Genomic DNA, 18,954 nt, shown 5'->3' with positions numbered 1-18,954 from the left:
ACAGGGATGAACAAATATCAGAAGATAACTTGTTATTACTAGGGTGTAAGTTTCTAGCCTGTGGCTGTAAAAATTAATATCCCAAAATGCAGAAAATGAACATTAGACAAGGGTGCAGTGTATGTATAGCTGGTAGAACACTGTGGGACTTACAAACAACTGCACACCTTTTTTTGTGAGAAGCTATTGCAGATAAATAAAGTGATATGGAACAATTTAGTATTGCAACTCCATTAAGTTGGGGCTGTTAGAGACAGATTAAAGAAAATGGTAAATGATGCAGCAGATACAGAGATATACTGACTTTTAAATGGGTGAGACTTCAAAAACCTTGGATCATACTGTTCTTATAATGCAACCACAACACTCCTAACTCATAACACAGGCTGTTAAAATGTGCACAATACAACATAACTGTTTCCAGGAACCAATCATGATACTTTCTAATAACTGCCCCCCCTACACACTGCAGTGTCCAAGTGAATCAGGGTTTGCTACAAGTTACAGCAAAGGTCACACTACCAGCTATGACATGATGAGCACATAAATGGTCACACAATGACATTTAGGGGAAACCCATTTAATTAAATATAAACAAAAGAGGTAATACAAATATTTAGCTAATGCACAAAGAGGTGCTTGTAGATTTCTATGAAAATAGAAACAATGTATATTTACATAGCTGAGAGGATGAACATGATTAAAAAAAGAAAAATCATATTCTTCCTGTAGAAAAGTCAACAGAAGTCTTCAATCTCCTGTTCCAACTCCTAATCAAATGAGAAGAGCAGGAAAGGAAAATAGATTAGAAACATTAAGGTCCTTTAGGCAAAAGTAACATCTACTGTATGTTAATAATATACAATATTAATTTAATTAATACCTAATAACAATGGCAATATTCTATGTTGAGGCTATAATTAATCCTTACATTTCACTCCTCTTAGGATACCATTGCAATACTGAAATATGGAAAAAAAACTGGAATATCCTTTATTGCAGTGTAACTAATAACGTTAATGATGAGGTGTATCTGGACCTTGCTGTTGGGCTCAAAGGCATGGCTTAATTACAGCCATCATTAAGGTTATTAGTCACACCTGTGCTTTCCTTGCTATGACAAGTCTGAATGTCTCCAGTAAAAAAGGCTACATCTTCTCATCAGTACAGTCCAATACTAACCTGTATTAGTGAAGCCTTGTTGTAGTCTCGTCTGTGTCTATAGATGCTCTGGCAGAGCAGAGCATAGAGTTTCTCCAGCTTGTAAACCTCGTAGCCTTCAGTCTTGGTCACTACTCTGTCCAACAGCTCCTGAGGAAATGAGGAAGAGAGGCAAAACAAAGAGGAATGACATGCAGATTACATGTTCAGTTGTCAATCTTCATACCCTCATATGGAGAAAAAGCCCACGAGTACAGGATGAGGGAAAGATAATGCAAAGTAGCCTCATCTTGTCATCTGTTTATTAGGGCTTCTATGAGTAAAGTCAAGATGCAGAAAATCCATCTGACCACTTACTATAAAAAAGACTCAAGAATAAGCCAGACACCCACAATATCCCACACACACCTTTAATTTGTCTCTGTCCACCACCAGAGGGGGAGTTTCCTGGTCCAGGATCTGCAGAGCTTTGTTCACATCGACCATCTGCTGCTGCAGCACAGCATTCTTAAGAGCCCGAGTTATGCGCCTCACGTTCGGCTCTGAGACACAAAAACATGCACACAAAGTGTTTAGACCACTATAGTAGATGACAGTCTGAGGACACATTCACTCCGAAACACTGGGACTGTACCTTGCTGTCTCTAGAAACACTACACTGACTTTCTTTAACGAGGGATTCGTTAGTGAATATTGTCTCTATACATTCAGTTAAAGAGCCAGGTTTTAAGTATAGGACAGGGGTAATATCAAACCTGTGCCTGTGTCCTCTCCTCTGACAGCTGCAGAGGTGTCTGTGGTCGTGGTATCGGTTGCTTCCACCTCCATTGCTTCAGCAGGACTGTTCTGCTCTGCCTCATCTATAGTAACTACCTTGTTGTTCCTGTCTGCCTGTATTACAGTTTTACATTTTTCAGTCTCAGTTTCTGCTACTAGCTTTTGGCTAGTAGCTTCACTACTCTCCTCTGTGTTGGATTGCCCCTGGGTATCTCCTTCTGTCTCAGTGTGGCTGTCCTCCTTAGTGTTCACTGAAATGGTTTCACTGTTCTCATTTCCTGCTTTTGTCAACACTTTGATTTCCTCTGACTGTTCTGGTTGATCTGTGACCGCTTTTTCCACCTTTTCTATTTCGTTCTGTGTCTGGTCGTCACTTTCTGGTGTCCCCGTTTCACACAGGATAAGCTTATCTTCAGCAGCTTGACTCCCCTCCTCTCTTTCCTCCTGACATTCCTGCTCCTTCGCAGTGGGCCCAAAACTACCTTCCTGGGCTGGTGCAGGCCCCGACTCTACATCAACCATCATCTGATCCTCCTCTCCTCCAGTCTGCTCATCACACTCTGCTCCTCCTCCCTTCTCAACCTCCTCTTCATTGTCCCCATCTTCCTCTTCCACATCAGAGTGTGCATCATCTCTGGACGTGTGAGGAGAGCAGGAAGACTTCTTCTTTGAATAGGAACCAGTGGACCAGCGACTCCTCCGCCTTTTCTTCTTCTGAGCTGGAGAAACCAAAGGGGATAAAGATGTTTTTGCGATAGCTCTTTTAAGTCAATTATTTCGTTTTGTTATCTGCAGTAGTTTTTACCTGAGTTTTTAGGCATTGTAACAGCAGAGGCACTTGTATTGGGAGTGACTGCAGCTGTGGGCCCGGCTGGCTCTCTTTGTGGGGTCATGTCGATATTATTGGCCTCAGCAGGAGACTTGGACTGTTTGGGAAGGACGTGGTAGAAGGATGGAGCAAACCGGGCAGTGGAGCAATCTGAGGTAGTCGAGAAAAAGAAAGCACAATGCTTTTTTGTCATTCTACACCTTTGAGAAACACTATTCATTGCGGAACTGGAGGTCTGGTTCAAGTGGACGCAATTGTGCAGTTATGTGAGAAGTTGAGTGACTTGAATGACAAAATAGGTAAGTAAGGGAACTAAAACAATATAGTAGAATCAAATTAAAAACATAAACTCAGTGCAGGGTACTTCAAAAAAGGTTTTTAAATTAGCCACTAAAAATTAGCCACTGAGCCGAGTCTGTCCCTGGGTAACTAAAATGATCTTTAGGGACTGTTCGGTATTTATGGAATGGACCACCGGAGGAAAATAGGGGAGGGTCATGTCTTTTTATTCTTTGTTGAGGGGAGGTTCACCCACAACAGAAATCCATGGTTGTTGTGATTGTTGCAGCGCTTTGCACACCAACACACTGAATTTCTGATTGGGCGGGCCAGCTGTCAATGCCTGAACGGGCCAGGCCCGCCCACAGCTCCGCACCTGGATCCCGGTGATTTGAAATTGTGCAAACGACAGCCTTTTCAAGGCATTTAAGAAGGAAGGAGTGGTAGCATGCAGGCTCCCAAATTGACGCTCGTCTGAGAAATGGAGTTTTGGATAAAGTTCAGCTTCGGCAGCTTTACCTATATGCTAAAATATGACTGAGGAAGCCTAGTGACGAGTCCATAGCAACCAGTTCATGTGTTGAATTAGTTATTCAGTCCCTCCAGAAAAACGTGATTATGCGATTACATAATTCAATGCATAATCAGCCAAAGTCTGCATATTTATGCGGGGCCGCATTTTTTCAAATACGCCGCACAAATTGCTGATTTCCGCGCAAAATATGCAGGGCTTGCATGATTTCATAATCCCCGCATTTTTGTTGCAGAAAAGTCACATATATCTTAGCAGAAAGTTGAAAAATGTTGCGTTTACTTCACACAAGAGCAGCCATTTTCCCCTGTTGCCATGGGAACGTTATGAAGTGACGTAATTGCGCGACTTGAACATCATCGAAAAGCTGCAAACCCCGCGATGAAGCCATGATGAAACCACAGTTTTTGCAAGTTCCCGCAATTTCATCGCATAAATATCCCGCATATTCCATCGCATTTTTTAAGAAAACGTGCCGCACAATCAAGGATTTTTGCTTGCAACAATCACAAAAAAACTCTTTTCTGGAAGGACTGATTATTACCCAGTGTGCGTTGTTGAATGGTCTCAATGTTTTATTGTTTTATTTCATGTGAATACTAGTTTACTAGATGAGTAACTTAGTATTTGAAGTAATGCAGTAATGCAGTTAAGTGTGCATTTAGTTTCCATGCTTTTTGTGTTTCCACAACAATGTTAGTGAGTAAATCTACTGAAATGGCCACCATAATAGTGGAGTGTGATGTGTAAGATGACAAAGCAGAGGTTAAGTCATGTATGTCATGGTTGTAAAAAAACAGTGGCTATCTGTACATCTTTGTCAAGCACCAACCAGTACAGAAGGCATCAATACATTGTTGGGGAGGGTCATCCCTTTTTTCCCAATCATTATGGAGGATCATAGAAACATTTATTGTTGGCGACGGGAGGGTCAAGTCTATTTTGACTAAAGATCCCAAAACTCCTCCGGTAGCCCCTTTAATAAAAAACAAACAGTCCCTTACTGATTAATATTTTAAAACTGGGATTACACAGAATGTCTCTGTAATCCCTGAGGCTAGGACAATGTTGACTGTCAAACGTCACATATTTGCCTTCTAACTGTATGCATGCATACACAAAAACACATAGCATTTACCTCTTGTGCTGCGCGACGCTTTGATCTCCACACAAATCTTCTCAAAGTCTTCATCCAGTTCATCTCTGATGATAGCATGGACGGTGTCCTTCAGTGCACACGCTCTGTGGCGGATCTGACGGTCTGGAGGAAACGCACACATACACTCACTCAAATGAGCAAGAATGAAACTTGTTGCATTACACTGTATATGTTCTCTGTGAGGATATGACTGTGTGTACCTGAGGGGTCCCTGTCTGGGTTGTATTCGAGGGCATTCTGCCAGATGAGATCCACATCTTGGAGGAACTGTTTGACAGTCCCATACCGATGGAGGTCGATCTTAGAGAGAACTGTTGACAGGTCCATTGGCTTCTTGATCACCTCAGCGTAATCTGGCACCTAAAACACATGACAAAGAGACTGCAGTGAGTACAAACTTAACACTGGATAGTAAGGCTTTATTAGGGAATATGGAAATAAATAATAGAATATAATGGAACAGCTACCTCTTCCAAATCCACAGGCTTTGTGAAAGCCTTGAAGCGTTTATCTTGGGACAGGCGGTTGGTGACATCACGCAGGAAGAGGCGGAGCTCCCTCAGGGTATCTTCCTCCTGCTCGTCCAATCGTTGGGTCTCCTCTTTTGTCAGCTGACGTGGGGCAGGTGGAGGGGCGACAGGAAGCACCTCCAATGCATTGAGCACTGAAGAAAGTGGAGTTGATAGACACACAAAGTCAGAAGTGAATTAAACTAACATAGTACTACACAACGCACAACATCAGTATCACATTGACTTTCAGCATGCAGACATCCTTCCTTTCTTCTCTGTATTTACGCTCCAACATCCTCCACCTGAAGCAGCTTGTATCCTGCTGTATTTGGGTTGAATGTGAAGACCAGCATCTTCTTTTTTTCTCCTTTGTTTTTTTAGGAACAAGAATCAACCCTGCCCACTTTAACTACAGATCACACAAAGCTAGCTTAGATCTATTATAAACTTGTCTATTTCTCACCAGCTTTCTTTTTTGAGGCAGGGGCTTTGGCAGCCTGAGTGAGGATTAGATCCTCAAAGAAGTTTCTTCTTTCTCTGCTGGTGGGGACCTGGATGTGAAAAACCTCTCCGTACTCCATCCGAAACAGCTCCTGCACCTGAGACAAGAAAAGTGAGAGAAGGCTTGTAGATTAGTCCTGTGTCCATCTGTCACAGAATAGTACATTAAATGGCATGACATCTTAATTTCACACCACAACTATGTTCTTATGCCCTCATGTATCACTCCTCTTTCCATACCTCCATACTGAGTTGGTCATATTTCAGGTTGCACGTAGCCAGCAGCAGTATAGGAGCGAAGGCAGGGATGGAGCTGAGCAGGCTGAGGAAGGTGGCTCTTAAGGCCGGACCAACCGTTTCCCACCACTGTCCGATGTGAGGGATGTACAGGACACTGGGAGAGGTCCGTTTTGCTTCAACAAAGATCTGCAGAAGATATGATATGGAAACATTAATATATGATATGGATATTTAAAACTAGATGTAAATCAACAAAAGAGTGTACAGAACAGTGGCACTTTAATAGAATATAAGATGGGGGATCAATATGACGGGATGATAAATGCTCAATGCGTAACTCAACAGGTATGAAGAGGACCTTACAGAGTTAAGGAGAGTGTATTGACAATAGTTGACATCATTTCAAGTATAAAAAACTTTTCCAGGTCACAGCCTCTCTTGAAAGTGAGGATTTGTTTGGTTTTCTCCATTTCACGTCACTGTAGATTTAAACTTTTATGTTTATTTGTTTCACACACATGAATACAAATCACACTGAAGAAATATAAAAAACAGATTAGGGTGTAGTAGAAACCTGTAACCCAAAGGACATACCAAAGGTAAAATGTAGACATACAAAATCACCAGTACATTTAAAGCATTAGTGTTCAAAAGTTTCATCTAAAGTAGTTTTCATATAAACCAAGTATAGAATGATCTTTTTTTTGACTGCTGTTCTTAATAAATAAGCAACTTCCAAACCAAAACCAAATACCTTTTGGTAACGCAATGACTCATTCACACCTGCATTTAACATAGCTCTTTGACGAGTATCTGTCTGTAGTACATATTTATCCCCACTGCCCACAATGTAAGGAGGTGGGGCCCATGAACTACAGTCACTGTGGCAGCCATTTTGGCCAGTGAAGTCCACTGAAAAGAACACACTGAATTTGACAAGGCTGCAAGTAGAGACTACCTCTAGTCCACATCAGTTCTGTGTGAGGCCTGATTTTGTTTAAATGCAAATGCCCAACTGGAAGATATCACATGACTGGTTATACGTATCTAAATATGTACCAAATAACAATTTACCAGTGCATTATTTTTGGATAGTGTTCTTGTTTACCTGAGCACAAGTCTCTTCCGGTGCAGTTGCGCTGGCTCCAAACAGCACGGCCATGTCCAGTGTGTACACGGTGAATTTCTCCAGAGCGTGGAGGACAGCAGGAGCCAGGTGGGAGCTCTGACCTGAGCCTAGTCTGCCCTCCAACAGCAGCCTGGGACGGTAGGAGGTCGGGTAGCTCAGCACACTACTACACACCGAGAGATGACAGAGACACTGAGATGGGTAAACTGGTAGGAAAGGGCTCAAGGACTAATTTGCTTAAAACATCTTCAAAAAAAGATTTGGGTCACTGGGACACTATGACTATGATTTTAAATTAAGAAATTTTGTAAAACAATATTTGGCTTGGTTCCAGGCTTAAAACTCTTTATATAAGCATTTTCTGAAACGTCAATGGAGCAATTAAATGGGGAAAAAAAATCACTCCTGGAACCAGAGCCGTTCAACAGATGGGCTGTCACTGTTGAGCTCTATGAACCCCTGCATAACACTGCCTCCTGAATAATGGCTAACCAACCTTTTGAGGTTGAGGAGTCCCTGGACAGCAGGTGTGAGTTGGGAGTGAGAGGTCTGTCCATTGGGGCAGACTTCTGAGTCCTCCTCCTCACTGAACATCAGATCATCCTCAGACACACCACAGGCCACATCTGGAAATAAACACGCACACAAAAACACAGTACAGCAGTTACTCCGGATGCCCCAAAAGGGGTTGGTAAAGGAACAATCAACCTAGTAGTTATGGACAAAGGGGAAAATAACTGGTTAAATGAACAGAACAGAATAAATGAATGCAAACCAGAACAAAAGAAAAAGACAATGCAAACCTGCACTGTGTTCTCTCTTCCTCTTTAAGCCCTGCTCAGCATGCGGGAACAGTCTGCTGACAGTGTGGAGGATGTTCTGTAGGGTGGCACTCAGCAGAGGACGAATGGCAGGTATCAGGGCCTTGGCTGGTGACACTACTGCCCTAAGAATCACAATCAGCATCATATTTACTACAACCATATGCAAGAACCAGGCACTGGAAAATGTAACAATAATGTTACACTCTTTTTTTCTTTTACAATATACAGTTAGTTTGGTTGTACCTCTGGGCAGCAGGCACCATCTTGGACATGGCGGACAAGAAGTCTTTGCTTAAGATAGCGATGGAGTTGACATCAAGAACAAGTTTCTGCGATGAGGAGTAGATTTGTGGGTAACGACGCCGCAGTGCACACAGGGCAGCCTCTGAACACACTGCCTTGATGTCTGCTCCGCAATAACCTGGCAAACAGATTGTAGACAATCATTATATAATCTGTAGTTGTAGGTGTGCACAAATTGTGTGCCAGTGTTCCTGTGCAAATGATGTGAATGGAGATAAAGGACAGTTTTGGTTGTGAGACACAGGTTTGTCCTAGGCTCATACCTGTATAATTTTCAGAATATGTTGAAATGCCTTTCTCTGATGTTCATACCAAGTTATACAGTATTGACAATTTTTATCTAATGCAATTGTTATATGTACTGGGGACATTTAACAAGATATGTATTTTTCAAGCTGCTGGATCATCATATGCAAACATACCAACGCATTTATCTGCCAGTTCTTCCAGAAAAATGTCGGAGGGTGGTGGATCCCACTGTCTGGTGTGGATCTTCAGAATGTCCTTTCTCGCCTGCCATACAAATTAAGATCACAGCATTTCAAGTTCAGGTCCAATATTTGCAAGCTTAAAGACTTCCACTGTTTTAGCCCAAAATCATTCCACACGTCATTTTTCGTTCTTTTTCTTTCTCAAATCTCAGCCAAGCATTAAAGGGCATCTACAGTTTCTCACCTCTCTGTCTGGCAGGCCGAAGAGGAACTCTCTGTCGAAGCGCCCAGGTCTTCTCAGAGCTGGGTCAATGGAGTCCAGTCTGTTTGTAGCCCCTATCACAACAACCTCTCCTCTACCATCTAATCCATCCATAAGAGCCAACAGGGTCGACACAATGGAACTACAGAGGCAGAAAAAAAAACCTCAGATTAGGTTTTCTAACTGGTCAACACTATCTCTCTGTAACAAAGAGGATATAACTGCAGAACACTGAGCCAAATTAATGATATTGGATTGTAGTGACTACTACTTGCTTGCAATAAAAGAAAAAAAACCTTATAATAATATCCGTTTAAAAGATAGTGAACTCCCACATTCTCATTTCAAGCTGCCACTTTCTTTACCTGATAAATGCAAGATGTCTTATGAAGAAATTAGGTTTCAAACATATAACTAATATGATAAATGTCCAATAATTCTTAACTGCTTCTGTTTCTTTTTTGGGGGGAGGCATTTTAGCCTTTAGTAGACAGGACAGCCGTAGACAGGAAAGGGGAGAGAGAGAGGGGGAAGACATGCAGCAAACAGCCGCAGGTCGGACTCCAACCCTGAGTCGCTGCGTCGAGGACTGGGCCTCTGCAGATGGGCGCCCGCTCTACCAGGTGAGCTACCCAGGCGCCCACTGCTTCTATATCTAACGAAGCTTTATTTTCGGATTGGACACCAATCGCCTCAACAGTCGGCCATAAATGATTGTAGTGTGTGTAAGATGTGTCCTCAATAAATGTTGCGACAAACATTCAAGGGTTGTATATCTTCTTTGTTTTCAACTGAGTGAGTGAGGTGTGTTTGTGTAGCTGCATCCAAGTTGTTTCAAATTCCAGGTAGTGCACTGCACAAAAAAAATAATTAAGGATGCCGCATCCAGTCATGATTGTGGGAATTATGTTATTTTAGTGTATTCACTTAACTGTGATTGTTCTCACATGAAGCATGTACTAGGCTTATGACGGCCAGTGCTTAATGCTGATTAAGATTCATTCATTTCTTTTTCAGAAAATTGGCAGCCATATCTGGCAACCCAACACGATCCGACAGTCATTTTCATTCTTCCACTCTGTACATTCAACGCTCACTAATCTCATTACAATCACCACGCGTGTTCTGCACAACATGAGAACATGGAGGCTGCTCACCTGTGGATCTGATCCTGACGGCTGGACCTGACTGGAGCCAAACCATCAATCTCATCGAAGAAGATGATGGACGGACGCATCTGGTATGCCTAGAAACAATTCAATAAGAATTCAATCAGTTGGAGATTGCATTATCTTTAAACCTGATGCTTGATAATATTTTATCCTAATCTACAAGTTAATGTGTCAAAATACAGGGAGTTAGCTTTTACAATAAATGTTCTCCGATATTCTTTGTCGATGGGAACCAATCATGCTTGCAACAAAGGAAAAGAAAAGAAAAAAAATAAATTAAAAAAATGAACTCCTGATGAGGAGTTTGGTTTACCTGGTCAAAAAGCAGTCGCAGCTGTCTCTCAGACTCTCCCACCCACTTACTGAGGCAGTCAGCTCCTTTCCTCATAAAGAAAGACACCTTTCTTTCACCCTGACTGCACTGATTGGCCAGCGCTCTGGCTAAAAGGGTTTTCCCTGTGCCTGGAGGACCGTAAAATAGACAGCCCCTAAAAAGACATGAGAAAATATGACAAAGATCAATAGCAGGGACTTTAGAGTTTTACTGCCATTACAGTCCAACCAAAGCCTGCAGAAGGGATCGGACTGAAAAGAAAAGAAGTTAAAAAAGAAAAGAAAAGGAAACCACTTAAGACAGAAAAGAATAAGCCGGCCATTCTTAAAAAACAGTCAATGAGATATTGAATGTAAAATGAATGTAAAGTCACATGAATGTAAAATGAATGCACAACAAACACATTGTTTACCTGGGAGGCTGTATCTTGAACCTCTCAAAGACTTCTGGGTAGAGGAGAGGGAACACCACCATCTCTTTCAGCGCTGAGATGTGTCTGCTCAAACCTCCGATGCTATCAAACAGCACCTGGATGACACAAATAAGTGTTATGTTTAGATTGTTTGCTTATAATACTACTGACCTACAAACTGACAAAGAGTCCATTCATCAGTATCGTATTAGCAGGAATACAAGCACCTTGAAGTGCTAGTGTGCTATGCTGTGCTATATTTAATGTCAATGTTTATATCATATCAACATAGTGTTTCCTCTATGCTGAATTTGTAGTGGCGGCCCACCATGGCAAATTTCTGCCGCCACGGTATCAGAAATAGGGCAGAAGCACAATGTAGTCACGGTTGCCTTTTAAATTATCCTGCCCCTGTTGGCTGCCGCTCACATTGCAATTTAACAACAAGTAGAACTATTGAGAGGTTATTGGGCCCATCCAGTTTAACTCCACATACTGTTGTGTTGATGTAGTTTATTGTCAAAACGTTCGCTTTCTTCCGAGTCGACTATTAAACGAACAGCTCCACCAAAAACGTCACCGCGGTGGGTCCGTTCTAATTGGACAACGTTCAACTTGTCAGTTCTGTCAGCTCATCGTCCTGATATCAAACATCTGGAAACATTAACACGGTAAGTGAGTCAGTGTAATATAATATAAATTGGAAATAGTCTATAGATGTAGTTGTAACCCACTCCCTCTGTGCGTCTGCCGCCTGGAGGTACCCCTCAGCACTGCTTGTTCGGACAGACCTGCCCCCCCCCACTGCTAAAAAAAAATCCTAAAGGAAACACTGCAACACATGTTGCTGTTTTGGACATGTGTTTGCATCCGTCCATCTTTCAATGCGTCTTACCGTCTTGTCTATGTGCATGGGGTCCACATCAGCGAGGCTGGCGCCAATCTTCATCCTGTCCTTTTGGATCCCAAGCAGGTCGTCTTTCACAAGGTTCATTGGCAGACATCTTAACCAAAAACATGAAAAATTAACAACATTTTGTTTAACAGATTCATTTTCTGGCACTTTTTCTTAGCTAAAATATTATGGATTTGAAGAGTTTTTTTTTTTTTACAAAAATATACTGTATATTTTCGTATTAATTAATCATTAAATAACAGGGCGACAGGTAACGGAAACTTGTAAAATGTTATCACTAAGGGACCCAAGAGGTCACACGAGTAATGAAGCATGACTTATTTCTCAAGAGTTATCTATTCATCCACCTTTACATGAATTAAGAGATACATTAAAAAAATAGAACACTGCTGTTGTCTACCTGTACTGTATGACAGCTGCTGCTGACGCTCTCACCTGTTGACTGGCCTGCTCCTGTTCTTACTTCTCCGTCTCTGGAATTTCTCATCGTCTGAAGATGAGGAAGTGGAGTCACTGCTGTGGATGGCGTGTCTCCTTCTGCGGAGGCAAAAGAAGCAACAAAATTATTTCTTGTCCTATCGGTATCATTATTACTATAAGCTTATCGACAAGTAAGAATCCCAACCGCATTTAGGTAATGGTTTTCTTTTTCATTTAAGCTACTAAAATATGTGTTTGCTATGTTGCCCTCAGCAAAAGAGGGGGAGACACTTAGTATTAAAAAAAAATTAATTTTGAAAAAAATGTAAGGTCAAACAAACAAACACACAGCACCATTACCACTCACTAATTACAGTTTTGCATGTACATAAACAATTGAATTACACCAAATACTGGCTAATAGAAACTCAGCCTTTAAACAATGGGTATTTTTTTGTTGCAAAGTTAAACAATGCTAAGACAATGATTACGTTCAGGTAAAGTTTGGTTCACCATCTCATATCCCAAATGTGCCACACCCTCCAACAACTACAGTGACAGACAGCACCCCAAAGACAAACTACAGGCTTACAATAAACACCAATATGGACAAGTAGCAAGGGTCTTACCTCTCAGAACTACTCCTGAGGGTGGGATGAAGAGAATCAGAAACAAAGAGGAAAAAGAGGTATTTTGGGATTGGTTTTACATGCAATGATAATACTAATGGCTATTAGAGAGAGCACTATGTGATCCTATTCTGGACACTGTGTTAGTCAGAAAACTTTTTCTCACTGCTACTGTAAATTCTAACATTATTTCATAAGGTATTAATCAGAACATAAGTGTTACTGAGAAAACAGATCCCTTGATAGCAGATGTTTTATTGGCTGGTGTATGAGCTGTCATCAGAGCTCCAGACTAACTTTTCCAGTGGTAGCACATGAATTGGTCGCGCCTTTTCTTTGGTACAGTGTGGTATTTATCAATGACGTTGCATGCTGATGAATATATATATATATAAAAATAACTTCATTGGCATACCCTTGTTTTGCATCGATGTAACGACTGACTCGAGACTTGAGGGGCTCAGTGTTTCGGCTAATGCATCAGTCCCTGCAGGTTTTGTGTTTCTAACTGTCTTTGTGCAATTTCAAAGTTTCTGACTTAAACTATGTCGACCCGGTATCAAGTTTACAGTTGCTTGCAATGGACGGGCCATATTGCCTACAACATACACACAGCATAGCTTTCCCCTTGTACCGCAATCACAGATACAGCGTTAGCCATCCTGGTATTTTTTTCTTCTTCACTGTCTCTGTCTCTCCCTGCCTGCACTTTCATCATTAGTGGGATCTGAGTCAGAAACTCTCGTCGTCTCTCCCTCCCAACCAACCAGCCTCCTCCTCCTCCTCTCTATCCTCATTTTGCTTTTTTAAAATAATCAGCTACTGTATAGACGGCTTCATTTGCGGAACACGTTAACAGCTAAATGGAGCATTTCGTAAAGTTCTACACCGCTACGTAAACATGCGCATCAAGCACTGTGCAACGCATATGCAACCAATTTGGTCAGAGTCTAGAGCTCTGTGTCATACTAACCTGCTGGTTCTTCTCCTGTTGTAGGGGCTCCTGGGGGCCGTGGAGCTGAATCTAAACCTGCGTCTGGTAGGAGACGAGTGGTCCATGCTGTACATGCTGCGCTTCCTGGGCTCTCTGGGTTCTAAGAAAACAATAGCAAACCCCATCAAACTGTCAAATTTAATAAAATGCAAACAGTCTGCTTAAAGCATTCTAATGAATAATCCAGTTTCTCCAGGTGTATTTTATAGAGTGGCGCTACATGCCAAATATGCAGTATGTTAAGATCTTCAATGAAGTAATTGAAACCAATTGGAATGCTATCAGTTGTAATATTGGTAGACACTAAAAACACTAACTAAAACTAGAATTAGCGCCTTGCGGTTGTATGCCCCCTCAACCAGTCAAGTTGCAGTTTACATCCATGTCTGTCTAGACTAGGGCTGATGGAACGAATTCGGAAAGTTGAATATAATTAGAATAGTAAAAAAATCAATGCTATTCGAATGTGATTTTTAAAATAAATATGTTGGCTAACGTCAGCTAATCTCCCTCTTCTCCCCTTGGCCTACTCGCATGTGAAAACAAAATGCTTTTGTCATGTCACGTCTGATGAACAATAAGTTAGCGGGAGTGAGAAACAAGGCATTGGGAGGTCTTAAGATCACGGAGCTAAGGTTACGTACCGAGTAATGTTAGTACAGGGGAAGTGACAGGCTGCGGCTGGGAAAGAATGGAAAAGTTTTAACATGATTTTAAAATAGACATCCACCGAGCCAAAATGTTTATGTTATCATTAGTTAGCTCGTTCTTGTTTCCTAACTGTGTTGCGAGTTATAGGAGCTTAGCTGGGAGCTTCATGGAGACAGCTAATGTTAATGTTAGCTGCCCTACAGCTGTCAGAGTTAGCTTTGACTTCATCTATTACCTTCTAACAGCTGTATTCTCAGTAACGTGACAATCTGCAAGAAACAGGTTGCTTATAAATCACTAAAATAGTAGTGACAGTACCATTTGGCTTAGTTATCAATGATGTTAGCATGGTGGCTAACACTACTGTTACTTAGTTTATGACAAGTCGTTTCAGCTGGGCTGTCCAACATGATGTCATTGTGCTAACCGAGCACCGTTAGCCTTTACAACAGAGCTGCTTCAATACACTTGTTAAATAAGGTTTCATTACAGAGTTTCTCTGTTTGTGTTTGTTGCTGTGTGCTCGAGGTGGGAAATGAATGGAAACAATGCGACGTGCAAGAAATGCAATGCGCTATGATGTAGGTCCCCTTCAAGGCCAGGCTAATGTTAGAAGTCCCTCTAGTGGACAGAACATGGAACAACAACAACATGCTTATAGTGGCATTGACAATGCATAAGCCTGAGTAGTGTAGTACATATTAATAACGGGCTGCATGTAAGCATTAAATATTCGGATGTTTAAAAAAAAAAATAAATGAAATTCAAATGGTATTATAGAGGAAGATTGACAGCTCTAGTCTAGACTCGTATAATATATGTAGTGAAGACAATTTAATAAAAAAGGTATTAAGTGTATTTTTTGCCTTTCACATGTGGGCATATCTGCCACGATGTGATCAAGTTGAACAAAAGCAGTACCATCCTGTGGGGCCTGGTAGCGAACTACAGTCTTCCGCTGTCTGAAGTCATAACGCCTCTGATTTTCTTCTTCCTCATCCTCGCCACCCTCATCGTCATCATCTTCCTCCTCCTCCTCATCTTCTCCATCTTCCTCCTCCTCTTCATCATCATCATCATCATCGTGATCATCCTTATCCACTCCTGTGAATTAGAGAAAAAAAAGGGGGTTCCATCCCTATTTAAGTTTCTTTAAAAAGGTATTATAAAAAGCATTTCCCGGCTATGTACCTGAAGTGGTTATTAATCCTAATGCATCTCACCTTGGTTCTCCTCCTTGGTGTCTTTACTCTCCACATCTGTCCTTAGGGACCTTGTCATTTTACCCCTGGTGTACACACCGAGCTGCTCAGAGGAAACAGGTCAAATGCTGGTTAATCCACTGTTTTGAAGCTTGTTACACATTCTCAAACAGCAACATAAAAACTAGGATTACACAACGCAACGTAAAGCTTTAGAAGGGAAAAGTAACGTTTGTGGGTTCTTACCTCTTGTTCATTGTCTCGGTCTCTGCTCCTCAGTCTGCGTCTCATCTTCTTCATGTCGTCCATCTTCTGCAGAACAGCTTCAGCAGTGCTGAGGGACAATCAGAGTAACAATTTAGCAGATTTTTATCAGAGTTTATCTCTAATCTCATTACTCATTAGCTTGAAATCCACACCCACAGCACATGTGTGTATGTCCCTCCTTTGGTTAGATACTTGTTGGGGTGATAGATCAGCGTTATTTTTGAACTGAAGCATGAGGCAAAAAGAAGCTGGAGTTATTGCTCAACTCACTTGGTGATGAGGCGGTCGTAGAGGACTGACTGGTTACGGGTATCCAGTTTGTATCTGGTGATTCGGGAACTACGTCGCACTGAACGATCCTCCTCTTCCTCCTCTTCTTCTTCCTCCCCTTGTCGGCTCTGTAGATTGAAGCGGCTCCTCTTGGGAGTGGATGACCCCTCCACCTCATCTGGAACATCTGTGGCAATGGAAACAATTTTATGTTTGCTTACTAGTATAGACGCTCCTAAAAATGCTGCTAAACATGCTAAGAGTGCTATATAGGAGCTCCCGTGCTCTGTGGAGAGAAATGACACTGTAGTGAACTGTACCTGCTTGCTGTTTGCCACTGGATGCTTTTCCCTCTCTCTGCAGCCTGGAAGATTTTCTGAACAGCAGAAGGACACATAAAATCAGAAATGAATTCCTCCTATATTCATTATGCGAGTATTAACAATGTGCATAGTTATGTGCACACATTTTGCAAAAATGTCAATTCTCCCAACTTGGGATTTACATTCAATTTGATATGGCAAGCATATATTTGCTGAGATAAAAGGTCTTTCCAAGAATGACTCTGTAAAAAATGTAGGCCAAGACGTAGATGGCAGCCAACTTACAAAATTAAAAAATATTCTGGACAATAAATAATATTTAGGTTGCAAAGAATCTTTTGACACACGTTTTGTCAGACTTTTGTCAGATCTTAGAGAGTAGCTGGTTAGAAAGTATCAATAATATCAAAGTGAGTGAGTCTGTATTACCTGAGGCATCCTCCTCCAGAGTTGTCTTCATTCACAGGGGAGCTGGTATTCGGCTCTGTGTCCGCAAAAGAGACCTCTAGTTTAACTCTCTGTCCTCGGGTCCTCGGAGAGTGATGGAGTCCACTTCCTTCAACCTGCTTCATATCAGCATGCCCCTGGCACAGTCAGATTATGAGTTCAGAGTTTATAGCATATATACAAGGAATGATGAGTGTCTGCGATTAAATTAGAAATTCAAATTAATCATGGGCCGTGATGAAGATTATTTATTGATTTACTTTTAGACCTGTACAAAACTGAAGGTGTACAGGATTCACAACAAAGAATATGTTTGCAATGTGAAGCAAGCTGTGTGAATCATCACTGTTCACATGTGAAATTACCAGTATCCCCATTTATTTCTGTTCATTTGTTCCAGCTTTTGTATATTGAATTTTAAATTATATTTTACACTTTGTAAATGTTCATACAACAATCAACCATGAACTGTATTTAAAAGAATATATGTGGATTATCATTTGAAATAAATACATCAATTTTTTTTTATCTATAAAAAAGAAATAAATACATGTATATGGCTGCCAAGACCAGACTGCTGGGTGGCAATGACTATCTCATGACTAGAAAGCTAAAGACTTGTTTGTCAGTCACTAAACAACTATTTGCCCTTTGGGTTCTGATCTCTGAAGGCACTTTGTTAAAATACTCGTTATGTGTCTCAGAGGGTGTGTTGTTTATGGATTAGAAATGAAGACCTAAAAGAAATCTTAAGCTTAAGTAAATTTACTCTCAGAATATACTTTAGCAACTAGTTTATGAACATAATTTAATATCCATGTCAAGCATGCATGTAAGATAAAGAAGCATATTGTTTTAAACTAAGGCCAGGGTTAATCCTACAGAACGTGGTCCTGTTTCGCAAAAGAGTGCCTCTGTGAAAATTGAGGGTTACAGTTTATTAAACACATTTAATAATTTAATTTGTTATAAAAGTAAAATATACGTCTGAGACCCGGTTTAATGAATGGTTACGCTAATAAATAATACATCTCCTCCCTCCACAAAAAAATAATACTGTAGCTCGCCACAATACCAAAACAATGACAATTTATGACATTTAACGTTAGGGCATTTCGCTTCCTGAATCCTGACAACCTGGTATAGTAACCCAACGTTATGGTATTGTTATATGGCCATGACACACAACACTGAGCAAAACATTACAGCTAAAATGGTCTAATACCGGTGTCATTTTGACTGTAGAGTGTGTAAATGTTTAATACAAATTAATCGACCAATGTCCAATAGACGTAAAATAGAAGTTTCAGTAAAATGTTACAGGGACTAACGTTACGGGTGCTCATTCAGATAATTCATCATTAACGTTAAGTGACAAGCTGGCTAACGGTCTAGTTAATGTTAGCTTAGCACGCTAGCAAAACTAGCACAGCAAAGTTATGTTCATGTTCAATTTATACACCAAGAGTATAAATGGTGATCTAGTTATCTAAACAGCGGTCTAAGTGTATATGATCACATTCACCATGTTGTTTTCCGTGCTGCTAAAGCTGTCATCCAGGGCCCGGGAGGACCGGGTCTGCCGGGCGGACTTTCTCTGCGACGCGGGAAACAGTGACAGAAACTCGGAGCTTGTTTCCAACTCCATCGATCTCCTCTTCGGAGTTGTTGCCACCGGCTCAGCTCCTACACCGCCGCTACTGCTGCGTAGTATCACCATCTTGACTCCAAACCGACTCTATACTAGCACGAACGACAGACAACCAGCTGCTATTCTGCCTTAAAATGTGTTACGTGTAAGGTGGCGCCAACATAACACACATAACGGGTAAATATCCGCCAGCTGACAAACAAGCTCCTCACTAAGCCCCTTGATTTCTGGCGCCATAAACGTCATCGGAGGTTATGAGGTAAGCGGCTAAGAGCTACCGCCAGGAAAAATAGATCTCTTGGAAAAATTGCATTAACGTCAAGTTGT

General features: G+C 41.3%; 1 protein-coding gene and 1 non-coding gene across 6 annotated transcripts; both read right to left on the bottom strand.

Moving 5' to 3' along the window:
• Positions 1-559: 559 nt before the first annotated feature.
• On the bottom strand, positions 560-18,894 carry LOC116035311 (ATPase family AAA domain-containing protein 2). 5 transcript variants are annotated; one of them, XM_036006328.1, is made up of 30 exons: positions 18,496-18,894; positions 16,959-17,113; positions 16,527-16,582; positions 16,207-16,393; positions 15,916-16,003; positions 15,691-15,772; positions 15,389-15,571; positions 13,796-13,916; positions 12,823-12,837; positions 12,209-12,310; positions 11,753-11,861; positions 10,858-10,973; positions 10,425-10,599; positions 10,097-10,185; positions 8,922-9,081; positions 8,669-8,759; positions 8,187-8,364; positions 7,923-8,065; positions 7,616-7,745; positions 7,099-7,285; positions 5,991-6,176; positions 5,713-5,848; positions 5,205-5,401; positions 4,938-5,097; positions 4,717-4,839; positions 2,744-2,917; positions 1,917-2,657; positions 1,570-1,703; positions 1,183-1,311; positions 560-770 (listed from the first exon to the last, which is right to left on the bottom strand). In XM_036006328.1, the coding sequence occupies exons 1-30, from the start codon at positions 18,694-18,696 to the stop codon at positions 738-740; spliced, it is 4,581 nt and encodes a 1,526-aa protein (XP_035862221.1). In that variant the 5' UTR covers positions 18,697-18,894; the 3' UTR covers positions 560-737. The 5 variants fall into 5 exon arrangements, with proteins under 5 accessions (XP_035862221.1, XP_035862222.1, XP_035862223.1 ...); XM_036006329.1 differs by having other exon boundaries at positions 7,616-7,749; positions 7,933-8,065; XM_036006330.1 differs by having other exon boundaries at positions 7,099-7,282; positions 7,616-7,749; positions 7,933-8,065.
• On the bottom strand, positions 6,802-6,936 carry LOC116035369. Its single transcript, XR_004101340.1, has one exon. It is a non-coding gene; the product is annotated as a small nucleolar RNA SNORA5 (small nucleolar RNA).
• Positions 18,895-18,954: the final 60 nt, after the last annotated feature.

This window comes from Sander lucioperca, chromosome 10 (assembly GCF_008315115.2).
Source record: "Sander lucioperca isolate FBNREF2018 chromosome 10, SLUC_FBN_1.2, whole genome shotgun sequence".
Lineage (NCBI taxonomy): Eukaryota > Metazoa > Chordata > Actinopteri > Perciformes > Percidae > Sander > Sander lucioperca.
This window is presented reverse-complemented; position numbering and strand designations above follow the sequence as displayed.